Raw genomic sequence first — 16,114 nt, 5'->3', positions numbered from 1 at the left:
GTATTAGGAGGGTAAAGAAAAACCTGAGGATTTTGTCCCTTTTTTTTTTTCCTTTCCTTTTAGAGAGAGGCAGAGTGCAACCAGAGGAAGGGCAGAGAGAGAGGGAGACACAGAATCCAAAGCAGGCTCCAGGCTCTGAGCTGTCAGCACAGAGCCTGACGTAGGGCTCGAACTCACAAGCCATGAGATCACAACCTGAGCCAAAGTCAGATGTTTAACCGATTAAGCCACCCAGGTGCTTGGGATTTTGTCCCTTTAACGTTCACATAACTTGCAGGTTTCTTGAGGTTTTATACAAAAACCGTCTCTTACAGGTAGTGACTTTGATATAAGTTTTTAGTAATGGAATTAATTAAAAGTTCATTTGTAGCCTTTGAGAGTGTCGGTAGAGTAGTAAGGCAGAAATCTGAATATAAGAGTTTAATTTCGGTATTGAAGAGTAGAGACTGTATCAGACCATTATTTTGAGCATTTTTTTGATTTGTGAAAAAAAAGAGTATTTGTTAAATTAAGTAAAAGGAGAGTTAAGCAGCATCAGGGACCCAGCAAATCATATATGTACTTATAATATTGACCATCAATACTGCTGTAAAATTTTCGTAGCGTTCATAGCTTAGTCCAGAAAGTAAACAAATAGGTAGGAAATCCAGGATTGCACATTAGAAGGACATGTGTGTGGCAGAAGGTTAACGGGCTGAGTAATTAACCTTCTTTTTTCTATTTGTAATTATCCCCAGCCTTATTGAAGTATAATTAACAAATAAAATTGTATGTATTTAAAGTGTATAACATGATGATTTGAAGTGTGTGTGTGTGTGTGTGTGTGTGTGTGTGTGTGTGTGTGCGTGCGCGTGCGTACCCATTCGAAGAAACTGGTTGCCATCAAGATGGGAGGAGCTGATTTCATTTACGAAGAAGTAAAAGGAGGAGGAGGAGAGGAAAAGAGATTAAAATAAAGAGGGGAGTCACCTAACTGGCTCAGTCAGTGAAGCATGTGATTCTCGATCTCAGGGTCATGAGTTTGAGCCACATATGAGTTTAGCCACATTACCTAAAAATTAAATTAAATTTAAATTAAAAAAAATAAAATAATGGGAATAAAAAAATAAAATAATAGTGTCCACCAGTTTACTTGGTCTTGCAGTGAAGACAAGTTTCCCTCCAAAAGCAGCTTACGCATGTGAAGGATATCTTAAAAAAGTTTCCCCAGATATTTGATACTCAGTTCCTACAGCTCTCCAAGGCTGTCAATAACAGTTTGCTTAGCTGAGCCCCTCAATAATATCTTAACTTGAGAGAGAATTGCTAACAGGTCTTTTTGGGATGCTACATTGCACAACTCCTGGGGGCACCATTCACATCTTACTCTATCTGAACAAAGCTTCTTGGAGTCATTCAAGATGGCAACGCTGCAGGACCCACCCCCACACAATTCCATGAGGGTCAACAGGGAATATCATCGGTTCCTTAAAGTATGGTAAGACAGTGTAGAGAGGCTCCGTCACTTCAGTCCTCCCAGGAAAAGAATGCAAGGTAAAGAACCCTTAGGATTGCTTCTCATAGCGAAGTAACGCATTTGCCTCAGCTATAGCCCCCTGAGGTAGTTGGTGATCATTGGTATAATGTAGGGGAGTCTGGAGGTTCCCAGCCCTGAATGGGAGTCATTTAAAACCTCTTGCTCCTTCAGACTCTCAGAGCTCAGTGGAAGGGGCTGGAATTCCTTTATGACACTCTCTCTCCAACTGAAGTTCAGGTGGTAAGCAAGCAAGGCCTTAGACAAGTGACTTTTAATTGAAAGTACATAATAATAGGGGCACCTTGGTGGCTCAGTTAAAGTTGAGCATCTGACTCTTAATCTCAGCTCAGGTCATGATCTCACACAGTTCATGGGTTTGAGCCCCAAGTCGGGCTCTGCCTGGATTCTCTCTCCCTCTCTCTCTGCCCCTCCCCTACTGACGTACACATGCTCTTTCATTTTCCTTACCTAAGTTTTAGCTTTTGCATAAATGTCTCTCCATTCCTTGTTTGCATACTTAATTAATCTATTTTACTTGGTTGAAACATACTGTACCTTTTCATCATGTATGAAAATTTAACATTTGTCTTATTTGTAATAGCACAGAAATGTTAATAGATAACACTGATGTGATTTTGAAAAGCATTTAAATAGAATTTCTAGTTTCTCTCATAAAATCAATAGTATAGATTTGTGGTCTCTGAAACAGTAGTCACTAGCCAGCCACACATGGCTAATGAGCATTTAAAATGTGACTAGTCTGAAATGAGATGTGCTATGAATATAAAGTACATACCGGATTTTGAAAAAAAGCATAATGGAGAGGATGTGGAGAAACGGGAACCCTCTTGCACTGTTGGTGGGAATGCAAATTGGTGCAGCCACTCTGGAAAACAGTGTGGAGGTTCCTCAAAAAATTAAAAATAGACCTACCCTATGACCCAGCAATAGCACTGCTAGGAATTTACCCAAGGGATACGGGAGTGCTGATGCATAGGGGCATTTGTACCCCAATGTTTATAGCAGCACTCTCAACAATAGCCAAATGATGGAAAGAGCCTAAATGTCCATCAACTGATGAATGGATAAAGAAATTGTGGTTTATATACACAATGGAATACTACATAACAATGAGAAAGAATGAAATACGGCCCTTTGTAGCAACGTGGATGGAACTGGAGAGTGTGATGCTAAGTGAAATAAGCCATACAGAGAAAGACAGATACCATATGTTTTCACTCTTATGTGGATCCTGAGAAACTTAACAAAACCCATGGGACAGGGGAAGGAAAAAATAAAAGAGGTTAGAGTGGAAGAGAGCCAAAGCATAAGAGACTCTTAAAACCTGAGAACAAACTGAGGGCTGATGGGGGATGGGAGGGAGGGGAGGGTGGGTGATGGGTATTGAGGAGGGCACCTTTTGGGATGAGCACTGGGTGTTGTATGGAAACCAATTTGACAATAAACTTCATATATTGGGAAAAAAAAAAGCATAAAATATCTCATGAATAATTTTTATTGATTACATGTTGAAATGATAATACTTTGGATATATTGGTTAAATAAAATATATTATTAAAATTAAGTTCACTTATTTCTTTTTACTTCTTTTATTGTGGCTACTAGAAAACTTTAAATTACATATGTGGCTTACATTTTATTTCTATTAGACTGCACTGATATGGATTATCATATGCAGCTATGAGACTATATAAAATTGGAAAAGACACTAAAACTGCAAGAACAAGGGAATGGTTAAATCATCTTTGGTATGTTTACTAGGTACAATATTGTGCAGCCTTTAAATTATAAACATATGGGTGATGTGGCCAAAAACAAATATGTCATATTATATTAAGGGCAGAAAGTATGATATAAAGTTATAGAAATTTAAAAAAAAACAAAAACCTAAGAGAATTTTTCCAGTATGGTAACATGCTAACTAGAGATAGGTTCAGTAGATAGGATTACAAGTGAAGTTTTCTTTGTTTCCAAATTTAATAGAGTGACTTTGTAATCTTTTTCACACTGAAATATATGAAACCCATAAAACTTCTTTTTCTATTACAAAAATTACTGGGTAACACTGACTCACAGATTTCGATGGTGTATTAGTGTTCACTTTGAGAAGGGAGCAAGCCAACTAACCACAACTTCACATCCTCTCCCACTGCTCAGCGAAAATCCCAAAGATAGGGTGATTGGTTACATACACTGTGTTTGTAAAGGGATGAAAGAATGATGGAGGAACACTTACATCTTCTACCGCTTTTTAAAGAAAAGAATTAGAAAAATGAACCTAAGATCTTTTAAAAAGAATTAAAGCTGTGAAAATGACGTGCTGTTTAAATGCTGATCTTGCTAAATATGTGTATTTTTTCATTTATAGATTCATGGTGTTGCTGTCACAAGTTGAAAAATCATCAGAAGAAATCCTGGAAATAATGCAAAATTTAAGTAGTATACAGGTTTGTTTTTGTTTTTTTTTTTCCTTTGAGATGTATAATTTTTCATATATCTCCTACCCCATTTGAAAAAAGAAGATAGGAAAGAAGCCCTAAATTGGAGAATCCAATCCAGGAAAGAACTTACAGGGAATATGTCTAGTTACTTTTTATGTAGGAATTTCTTTTCTTATATGAACATTAATTAACCATAATATTTTAGTAAGATCTGGCTTTTTCACATTTAAAAGTAAATTTGTGGATCTTGTTTAGTGTTTTTAATAAATTATTTTTATTCAGGCATTTTAAAGCTTGCAGTAGTTGACCTACCAGAAAAAAAGTTAAACTTCCTACCACAGAATTCAAGTTTTTCAGATGAAAGAAACAGTAAACTGTATTTTTACTAGACTTGTCAGCAATGTTGTATTTCTAGAGAACTTAACTCATTTAAGATGTCTTTCTTTTAGGCTTTGGAGGGCAGTAGAGAGCTTGGAAAGCTCATTGGTATCTCCCGTATGTCATGTTTCTTCTTACAAAAAGAAATGCAGAAAACGAAAGAACTAAGTAAGAAAAATTCATGAGTTTTCAATGGCATCTCCATTCCTTATTTGCAAACTTATATATGTATTCTAATATTCTCAATTTTAGAGATAAGCCTAATAGTTTTTCCCATATTTAAATCTGATAGACTTTTTTATCTATGGCACTACTGGACATGTATTGAAAATATTATTTAGAAAATCAGAAGCCATATATCTTTTACCACGATATGTTATTTCAGGGATTCTTGCTGAATATGAAGGGAAAGAATATGCCTTTGCAAATGAATATCAGGATTTTTAAAAATTTGGTGCTCATTATTTAAGGAAGATATAACAAGGTATTGCATTTTGTACTTGAAATCTATGTGTATTACTTACAATTATTTTTTTCATTAAGTTATCCTAAGATGAGAAATTATTTGCATTCCACGTTAGTTCTTAACATGGGATTTTTTTTTTTTTTTTTTTAGTGACAAAAGTAACAAAACAAAAACTCTTTGAAAAGAAGAGTTCAGGACCTCCCAACAAAGGTAAAGAGTTGTGTTTTAATTTATAAAAAAAAGATCCTTTCATCTCATTTCACCATTTAAAACCAATCATCATGAGCCCTTTTTTAGTGTGATCTTCTAAAAAATCATGAATCCCGTTTGAAAAACCTTATACTGGATTTGGCAGACTATGATAACTTCCCTGATGATTAAACTTTTAAAATATCTTTTGAAATACAATTTTCAGTTTAAGATTTAAATTTGGTCTTTTTATTAAAAGGTCTTGAGAATACAGACAAATAGGGGCAACAATGCATTAATATATAACAATTTTTGGTGTTGAATTAGGATTATACATTGCATAAAAAGTTACTCGGTAACCAGTGTTCTGAAAATTTTCAGAGCATTAATGATGTTTGATCTACTGTGAACCCATATGCCTCTGAGCATTTCACAGTATGGGAAACGAAATTAGCAGGTTTTCCCATAACACATGCATATCCATACCTCAGTAAGCAAAATGATCGTGGACTATAAAATATTAAAACCTTTAGACCAACTTAAGAAGGATCATTTTAATATTACTGACATCAATGCCATTTTGCAATCCCTGCAAACATATGAGGCATAACTGAAACCACTTCAGCCAATCTAGTATATGAGACTATATTTAGGATTATTTAGGATCTTTAACAAGTCTGTGGTGAGACTGCCGCGGGAAGTGTTGGGATTCCCTGCTGCTTACTTCCGAGGCCACCTGGGTAATTAATACAGGGCAAGCGCCCTGGCAGTACTCCTCCAGAACTCATGTGGGAAGAGAGCTGAGCAGGCTTCCTGAGCCTTTCAGTTGAGCAGCTAACTTCCGCCGTGATCGCAAGAATTTAAGAACATGAAAGCAGCTCTTAGAAAAGACTTGAGGTCTCTTCCCTCCTATACTGTGAAACTTGATTATAATGTGTAACTGGGTTTCAGTGGTTTTAGTCTCCTTTAACATGAGAAATTTTAGAGGATCATAATGGGAAATTGTAATGATTATTATTTCCCATCTAGAGGAAATCTCTCTTCTTTATATTCTGTGCCAGTGGTATGAATATTTTTTTTTAATCTGTAATTTTCTAGAATTGACTACAATTAGGCTTTACATAGTTGGCTTTCACCAAGTTTTGAGAAATGAGGAAGGGAAAGTTGTAGAATAAATAAGTGAATCATTTTAATAATGGGAAAAAAAATTTCCAAAAGTATTTTTTCCCTCCCTGAACATTTATTAAGACATGTGGTAAAAAGTTGTCTCCTTTCAGTTATCTAGTATATACCAATTCTTTGTGTATATACATGACCAGCCTTAAAACTATTTTCTAGTATTTTAGGCATTAAAACTGACTTGCCCTTTACCAGGCCTTCCCTAAGGGCCAAGTGTTTGTTCATGTATAAAGGAGATCCTGTGACTAAATCATGTTTTAAAATTTCTAATAAGAATTGAATATTTGTTGTGGTGTAAATGAAAACTGAATTTAGATACATAAAATATGTAGTAGCTATGTATATAGATATATATTTTATATCTATATATATCACAATATATGTCATCTTCTGTTTCTGTTTCTTGGCAAGAGCTGCTTTAGCTCTTATATTTCCTGAGTTTATTCAAATCTTCGTTAGCCTTTTAACTAATTTTTTAAAAGTATTGTTGTCTGAAAAATCTTTTGAAGGTTACTTTTTTTATAATATGAGTTTGAGTATTTTTACTGAGTGTTTTTCTTTCTCTCTCTGGTTCGTAATATATATTTTTTTTATTTTGGTGGTTTTATTTTGTTTTTGATTAAAGATGATACACACCAACACATGCATATATATATATATATATATATATATATATATATATATGTATATATGTATATTTGTGTATAACTTTTTTGCTGAGTTAATTTTTAACCCCTTTTATTTACACATTCATTTTACGAGGACTTTGCTAGTGCTTTGGCATGTGAAACTAATTTGCTTTGTATATACATTCCTTATTTAGGGATCAAGCCTTCAGCTTTTTATAGAAATTTCTAATGTACTCCTTTCTTTTACTATGCTATTATCTAGAATTGTTTAAATTTTAAAATGTTTTGGGAATATTCATAATATTAGAAATTATATAATATAAAAACAACTCCCATAATATGTATGGGATTTGTTTTATTAGGTACTGAATGAAAATAAGAACAGGGGCGTCTGGGTGGCTCAGTTGGTTAAGCGTCTGACTTTGGCTCAGGTCATGATCTCACATTTCATGGGTTCGAGCCCTGCATCAGGCTCTGTACTGACAGCTCAGAGCCTGGAACCTGCTTCGGATTCTGTCTTCCTCTCTCTCTGCCCCTCCCCCAGTTACTCTCTGTCTCTCTCTGTTTCTCAAAAATAAATAAACATTGAAAAAAAAATTTTTTTAAGAAAAAAATTACTTGTTTTACTATCAAAAGAATGTCCTTCAGATTCTCATAAAATTTTCCTAGGATAGTTAAAATAGACAATATGAGGAAAATTCCAGCATTTATGCTATTGTTGCCCCTTCAGCTTGGTCCTTTAGTTCTATTTATTTTTCCATGTCAGGAAAAATAGCTTGTTTGGCATCCGTTGCAGTCTTTATGACAGGCAGAGCAGTATAATTGTAAAAATAACATGCTTAGTGATTTAAATAAATAGACATCTGACACACATTCTTAAGGCTTTATGTAACATTCAGGGAAAATTAAAACATGCACAATAACATTAAAAGGTACACTGAGATTTTCATAGTTTTGAAAAGAACTGGACGTTGCAAATCAGGGAATGCTTTGATAGAGTATATGAATAAAAGAGGATCTCTCTTGCTAAGTACCATTTTCTTAAACAAAGGAAAGCTTTCTTTCTTTTTTCAGTTACTTAGGAAGTAAGCCTAACCTCACTTTCCTAAATAATATTGGCTTTATGACTCTTAGAAAAATAATGAGATGAAAGGTCCTTTTTCTGTTAGATTTGGATGTGAATTTTCATAATTATTCTTAATTTGTTATGCTGAAGATTTAAAACATGACCATTCAGTGAGTTGATACAGATGGAATGTCACATTATCATCACATGGTAAGGCATGAAATTTATTTACTTTATATAATCAACCTCTACTTAAAACAACTTAATACAGATATTCCCAAGTCAATAGATGGCATTATATAGTACTTAGTATTTTCATTTTTTCTGCAGATATTAGAAAATACCATCATTGTTTGTCTATGACCAGTACTTCCAGTAAACAAAATGTTTTTGAAAAGAATGTAAGCAAATTGTAGAGCCATTGCCAAGATATGAAATCTAGACACTTAGCTTTAGTCCAAAACATATTTTATCTGTTTTGAGAATAATTGTGTAGGTTGCAGTATGCATATTTGAAATGAAATGTAACCATCTGAACTTTACATTGTTCAAAAAAGTTGATTGTCTCAGCTGTTTGTAATACAAAATATTTCAGAATTTCTAGCTGTGGCCTTCAAAAGAAAAGCACAAACTATGTTTCTGTTTTCTTTAGCTAACTTACTGTCTTACATTGTAAAATTCATCTGGGTTATAGGATTTTAAAGTTTTCAGATTCTTGGACTAGAGGACAAATTTTAAACTCTTTCTGTTCTAAGACTATAAAGTAGTTTGATACTGCCTTTTCATTCCAACCATCCACTGAAGTATTTTTTAACTTAAAATTATGTTGTTCTTTCCTCCACTCAGTCTTGAAAAAGCATTTATCATGTCGGCCAAGTGATTTCACTCCCTAGAAGACTACTACCCTTTTAGTTTTTCATACCTTAACATTAAACAATATCTTTTTTCAGACAAATACTTCAGTTTTAAAAGCACTGGAGTCTGAAGTTTAGACATGATGAGCTTTAGAAGAAACAACAAAAATTCCTTCCTATGTCTTAACGTTCTTGGTTTATCTGGAGATAAAAAATGGAGGTATTAGTTTTGGTGACACAGATATACATTAATGTACAACTGTGGTCCTCAGCTCTGTATCAGGATTCAATTTTCATGTATGTTGTACGTGGTTCATAGTTTTCCTATTAATAATGTTAATGCTCTTATTTTACACTGTTCATCACTGTTTTGGGGATACATTTTGACTGCTTACTTGAGATTTGTCTAGGATTTAAGGAAAAACAAACTGATTTATTACTTTTCAAAGCCTTTTAAATAATTTTTTCCATGATTTAAATTTTTGTATACTTCTCTAGAAGTATGATCACTTTTATATTTTAAATAATCCGTAAAAAAAAATTAAACCATAGATTTGAACTCACTTAATAGCAATTATGTGCTTAAGAGGTGTAAATAACTTGGTATCAGACGTTACGAATATCCAGGTGCTCCGTATGTGCTGATGACAACAAAATTGAAACGAAAGACAGTAATAATTCTGACTGGTTTTCTCTGCAGAAGATATTGATTATTTGTGTGTGGTGAGAGATTTGGAAAATTCAATTAAAGGAGTTGTGCAAAGGTTTCATAAATTTTCCTTCTACAGCATGTACACAGACATTGTTGCGTATTAAATCAATGCAGCACTTCACAATATATTTTCTTTGAAACATAAAAATAAATAACATTTAAACAGTTCTGCTTACTACAGAAACAAATTTTATTTTCTGTGAAGCATTTAGTCATGTGCTATCACTGACTCATACACATTTGCCAGCTGTAACAAATTTTATAGACATTTTCTCCAGAGACATATCTCACATACTATGAATTTTTAAATGAGCAAATGGTGAAGAAGGGATGTCAGCAATATAAAAATTGATCAGTTAAAAGATAAAAGCATAAGTAAAGAGATTTGTATGGTAGTCTTAATAGGTTTTATTAAATAAAAATACTATAAAAAGACAGTAATGAACAGACTGAAGACTAACCGTTTTTGAGGTGGAGAAAAATTATTCTGGCACATTTAGTAGAAATTGGTTTTATGTCACCTGACAGGTGAACATTTTTTCCCCCATTTTAACTCTTAGAGTAGTCAGGAAAGCTCCTCAAAAAAGAGTTAGATAAATTCTCTAAGTGGTTTATGTATTTTAAACACATATGGAGAATAATAAAGTAGATATTTATAGTGTTATATAACTAATTAAGTAGTTAAAGCAAGATTTCTGTGAAAAGTAAGTATTAGGTGATTTTTCCTCTAGCTCAGACCTCATATAGGAGGAAAGAAGTCATTTTAATTCATACTGTTCACACCTTATGCTTCAGCCCTCTGGAATCTCTCAGAACTCCAGGCCTTTCCTGCTCCTTTCTCTACCTAGATTGCTCTTTCTTCCTTCTCTGTCTAGCGAACTCCTGCTCATTCTTTAAGGTCAGCCTCAGATGTCACATCCTCTGTGACTCTCCCCAGCTCAACCTAGGTAAAACGAAATTGCTTCCTCTTCTAGGCTTCTACAACACTTGTCTGAATGTTTATAAATGTATAGCGTTGTAGTGTCGCAGTATATTGTAATTGTCTGGTTACAGGGCTCCTTCCGGGCTCCTCCTTGGCAAACAAACAAAAGTCATATCTCTATATTGTAGCCTCAGAGCCTCGTATAGAACCTGGATAGAAGATCCACAGTGCATGTTCAATGAATGAATAAAAACAAATGCCATTCTAAGAATTTCTTAAAGGAATGTAAATATTTTCAAATACTTAGAAATTGCTATCTCCTTACGTGCCTCATCCATTTCATACTTTTTGAATGCCTCTTGTGAGCCAGGCACTGTTCTAGCATTGGTGATATACTAAGGAACCAGACAGACCTGGTCCTGCCCTCAGGATTATAGAATCTGTCACAGAAGATAAGTAATTATAATAAAGGATAAGCATGTATTATAATAATAATAAGTTTTTTGGCACTTTCTTTTTTTTTTTCAATATATGAAATTTATTGTCCAATTGGTTTCCATACAACACCCGGTGCTCATCCCAAAAGGTGCCCTCCTCAATACCCATCACCCACCCTCCCCTCCCTCCCACCCCCCATCAGCCCTCAGTTTGTTCTCAGTTTTTAAGAGTCTCTTATGCTTTGGCTCTCTCCCACTCAGCACTTTCTATCCTAAATTCTTAAATATATGTTTCAGAATTAGGCAAATCAGTAAGATGTTGAAATGAGAATTTATAGCGCCAAAGCTATTTATAATGTAAAATAAAACTTCATGTTTAGGCTCTTTAATTTCATTCTATTCAGCATTTATTCTGCATCATATACTGTGACAACTTACTTTAAGCTGTTTTTTGAAAAAAACACTTTTCTTTCTTACAGAATTATATCATCTTGACAGCTATGAATTCCTTAAAGGCATTTTAAACTGAGGTAGGGTCTCACCTTTCTTTTCTTTTTTTTTTTTTTAAATGTTTATTCAATTTTGAGAGAGAGAGAGAGAGAGCGCGCGAGCATGAGCAGGGGAGGGGCACAGAAAGTGGGAAACAGAGGATCTGAAGCCGGCTCTGCACTGACGGCAGAGAGCCTGACAGGGGACTCAAACTCACAAACTGTGAGATCATGACCTGAGCTGAAGTCAGATGCCTAACCAACAGAGCCACCCAGGCACCCCAGGGTTTCACCTTTCTAATTAAGGTTAGCCTTGTTAAATTTCATTGATTTGTTCATGTGGAAACATTTTATTTACATTATCAAATTTGGTACTGTCTATAAAGAAAATAGGAACATGAACTTTGGAGCTGTTGTTGAAATTATAATCTAATTTTATAAATAAGAGGACAGTCTGACAAGATGTATGAGTTAGAGGCTGATTGAAAAGAACACCATCAGCTAGGCTGATCAGCTAGCACATATTTTTAGGTGAGTGTAAAGGGGGCTCTTAATTTAGCACCTTTAGTATAAATAACTAATTAGATACTGACAGGTGGGTTATAGTTTCTGTAGGACACATGTGACTGAACAAGATATAACAAGTCTTTGAATTTGGAAATGTGCTAAATTAAGTAAATAATTATATATTAATTAGTTGTATCTTTCCTTCACAACAGTTCCCTATGGATTCAGCAATATAAGTAAAAATGATAGATTTATAACTAGCTTATTATAACATATTAGCTAGAAGCTGTATGAGTCATAATGTGATATTAGTGTCTAATGTACCTATAACTGAAGGCTCGCATGAAGAGCTAGCCTATCTCAGACTTAGTGGCATCAATATTAATTAAGATTCTTAGAAGCTAACCAGATGTTGCCTGCTATCTCTTAGGAAAAAAGTTAATGCAAAATGAATTGTATACTGACAATCCATTTCTTTGGAAATGGTATTTAAAATTATTAGTATTAGCTTCCTAACAAACTAGCTGTTTTAAAAATATTTGCAAAGCATCTTATACACAAAATTGTGTCAATTTCATTCATTAGAATGTTTATTCTGTTGTACACTACAAATAATAGTTTATAATAATAGCTAACACTAATTGAGTACTGTCAATGTGCCAGACTTTATATATATTCCATTTAACCTTTTCAACAACTTACATGATATATAGTTATATCTTTATTTTATAGGTGAGGAAACAGAGGCACAAAGAGGTTGTCCTGGGGCACCTGGGTGGCTCATTTGGTTAAGTGTCCGACTTCAGGTCAGGTCATGATCTCGCAGTTTGTGAGTTCAAGCCCCATGTAGGGTTCTGTGCTGACAGCTCAGAGCCTGGAGCCTGCTTCAGATTGTGTCTCCCTCTCTCTCTGCCCCTCCCCCGCTCACGCTCTATCTCTCTCTCTCAGAAATAAATCAACATTTAAAAAAATGTAAATACCTTGTCCCAGAATTACCTAAGAGGCAAAGCCAGGATACTAACCTGAGTAGTCTGGTGCTAGAGACGGTGCTTTGCTCACTCACAATAGTGATCTGTGATTTTCAGGTTTCTCTATTGGTCAAAGGTTTTAGATCCCATTAAACAGGAAGGATATAATATATATACATATACACACATAGGACTAAACATTTTATACAATTTCTGGTTCATGGAAATCCAACAGAAACTATTAGAAGACAGTCATACATCTGGCAGAGAACATAAGCATTTAGTACATGACAGTCTCATCCATGAACTTCAGGTAATTAAGGCGTGCTGGGAATAGCTTTGTGTTGCTGGATTCTAGTAAAGATCATCACATGTTTTTCTTTTTTTAATGTTTGTTTTGAGAGACTGGGAGCAGGGGAAGGGCAGCGAGAGAGGGAGAGAGAAGGAGAGAGAAGGGGAGAGAGAGAGACGAAGAGGGAAAGGGAGAGGGAGGGAGGGAGGGAGGGAGGGAGGGAGGGAGAGAGAGAGAGAGAGAGAGAGAGAGAGAGAGAGAGAGAGAGAGAATCCCAAGCAGGCTCCATGCTATCAGTATAGAGCCCAACATGGGGCTCAATCCCACCAACCATGAAATCACAACCTGAGCCAAAATCAAGAGTCAGACACTTAACTGGCTGAGCCACCCAGGTGCCCCAAGATCATCACACATTAGGCATGTTCTTCTGAGTCTTTAACTTGAGTAGTACTTTCAAAAGACTTGAAAGAATGAAAGTTGACCTACCACTCAACTTCCTTTTCAGTGGGAAGCAGTGGAGGGAAAAGACAAAGAAATGAAACTGGACTTCACCTTTGAGGCATTTCCCTGGGTTCTTTTGACTGTGTTTTGGGCAGTTTCTTCGTGATCTCACCCATTCCTTGGCTTTAGTTCTCACCTTAGTGTAGTACTGTATATGGTTTCCAAATCAATTTGTGACCTCCTGAGCTGTAAACCCACAAGCTCAGCTGCCATATATTGTCCCCCAGGTGCGCTGATTTTTATTATTCCCCCCCCCCAAATTCTTCCTCATTCTGTTTTTTCTAGGGATTACACTCATCCAGTGATAAGACTCAAAACCTCAAATTTCTGTCCCTTTTTGTGGCCCCATACCCAACTGCTGCCAGGTTAGATCACTTCCGAAAATGTTTACCTCTCCTTTCCATGACCCCTGCACTAGTTTATTCCTTCATTACCTCTCATCCATATTATCCTCCCTATGGTAACCTGCCTCTCTGCCCCTTGCTCCCTTTCCCCTACAGCCTGTTCTGCTACTGGACAAATTATGCTTAAGAAGGTATCACTCTACCACGTTCACAGTAAAATCAAATTTATACTGACATTCAGAACTCTCCCTCATGTGACCACAGCTTTCCTTGTCCTTGTGCCTCAGTCCAGATTATGCACCATTCTTCAGGCACATTCCTCAGAGAGAATCTTTCTCATTCCCTTATCTTTGTTCCTGTCTCCTTTGCTTGACATACGTTTTTCCCGTCATTGTCAAAAACTTACCCGTATTTCAAAACCTTCTTATAACTCGCCTTACATTAGGCTTCCTCAGGTCTCTCTTCCATGTTCTCTCATTTTGGCCTGTGCCCTAGAAACCTCTGACAGTCACAGTACTCCTGATACCGTTGTGGCCAGCTTCCCTGTCTGCACATCAGCTCCTGCCCTTTCACACTTCAGTGATTATTCCTCCTGACCTCTATTATTTACTGGGGGAAATAACCCATACAGATTCACTCCCAGAGCCTTTAACGAACAAAGCCTTTATAAAATCATGTTAGAATAAGAGATACTGTGAGTAAGAGAGGCAGCAACCTATGGGTCACAGATGTACAAAGACCAGCAAAGGGATGGTAGAAGCATGGTGTGGGTTAAATAGTAATAGGTGATACTGCAGGAGATATTGGGATACTTCATCTAGAAACAATTGGATAAATCATTTGGTTAACAAAAGTATATGGCTTAGTATAAACAAAGCACTTGCATAATGCCAACCTTTTAAAACCTAGTAGTCAAGCTAAAGATACAAGATTAATATTATACACATAAAATGATAATAATATAAAGCAAACTATAATAAGCAGTACAAATTCAAACCTCTCTCCCCTCTTCTTTCCAGGATTCTGACCAATAGCAAGTACAAAAAGGGACTAGGAGTCCAATGAGGATCAAAGTATCAACTTAATTAGTTGGAGGAATTGATAACCTCCAACATGGCAGATCCTCTGGCAGAAACTTGGGGTAACTAATATAGATTGTGCCTAAGGCAGAAATGGAACCTCCTGTCTCCCACACTGAGTCTAAATCTTGAACCCTGTGAATCTAAACCTTGAACCTGAGGAGAAAGCCGGAACTTTGAAATAGACCTGCCTATGCTTGATTGCAGATGAGATGGATAAAATGGGCTGGTCTCTTTACAACATGAAATTAGGAAGCACAAAGATGCATTGGACTTGAGAGTAGACAGTGAAAGGGAAACTAAGTAATGGGAAAGAGTGTTGTGTAAAAAAAGTGACATATAATATTACTGGCAAAATGTGGACCAATGTTCTGGACTTTGGCCAGTCAAGTTTGTCACTCCCCCATGGAGTATAGAGAGCAGAATAATTGACATTTCCTTCCTCTTCAGACCAAGGAGTATAAACTAAGAACCAAATGAAGAATAAGCAATAGTATAGGAATACACAACAGACATACATCACCTCAGGATGGAGTGATTAGGTCGTTATTTAAGAGTTCATTCTTTGAAAATCAATTCTAGTTATTTCACTCTACATTATGTCTGACAGAGGACCTTCCAGACCCTAGTAATGGAAACTTTGTACTTTACTAAGAAGCTTGAATTTGAAAAACGGGTAATTTTGATGGGCTGTATAAACATACGAGGCAGAGAGAACAACATGAACAAAAAGGCAGAAAAGCAGAACGATTGAACAGTAGGTTCAACCACTTCATTGACAGTTATGATCACTAGGCTTAATAAGTTCAGACTTTCTTCATTAGGCAGAAGTGGACCAGTGAAGATTATTGTTTAGGGAAGTAACAATCCAAAATATATTTTAGAGAGAATATAGTTGTTATACGAAGGATGAATTCTGTCAAAATATTGCTCATGAAGTGCATCACTATGTCTCACTTGTATTTCATTTGTGTTCTGAGATATTCATCTCCAGAGCCAGTGTGGCAGTGTAGAGATAATACACATGCTATGCTCCCTTCTAGCCGTCATGATCAATCGATGAAACTTCTCTGCATGGTCTGGCATTATAACAGAGGACAGGATTTGGATTACACGTCCCGCACC

General features: G+C 35.7%; 1 protein-coding gene across 1 annotated transcript in view; it reads left to right on the top strand.

Moving 5' to 3' along the window:
- The window catches only part of LOC102962459 (integrin subunit beta 3 binding protein), a 68,042-nt gene that overhangs the window by 50,835 nt on the left and 1,093 nt on the right, over nucleotides 1-16,114 (top strand). Inside the window, exons 8-11 of the mRNA XM_042993850.1 lie at nucleotides 3,906-3,984; nucleotides 4,428-4,524; nucleotides 4,973-5,032; nucleotides 11,290-11,340. Coding sequence (XP_042849784.1) covers nucleotides 3,906-3,984; nucleotides 4,428-4,524; nucleotides 4,973-5,032; nucleotides 11,290-11,339 — 286 coding nt within the window. The 3' untranslated portion in view covers nucleotide 11,340. The remainder of the gene's footprint in view (nucleotides 1-3,905; nucleotides 3,985-4,427; nucleotides 4,525-4,972; nucleotides 5,033-11,289; nucleotides 11,341-16,114) is intronic.

Source organism: Panthera tigris, chromosome C1 (genome assembly GCF_018350195.1).
Source record: "Panthera tigris isolate Pti1 chromosome C1, P.tigris_Pti1_mat1.1, whole genome shotgun sequence".
Classification (NCBI taxonomy): domain Eukaryota; kingdom Metazoa; phylum Chordata; class Mammalia; order Carnivora; family Felidae; genus Panthera; species Panthera tigris.
Note: the sequence above shows the minus strand (reverse complement) of the source record. Positions and strands in the feature narration are given on the sequence as shown.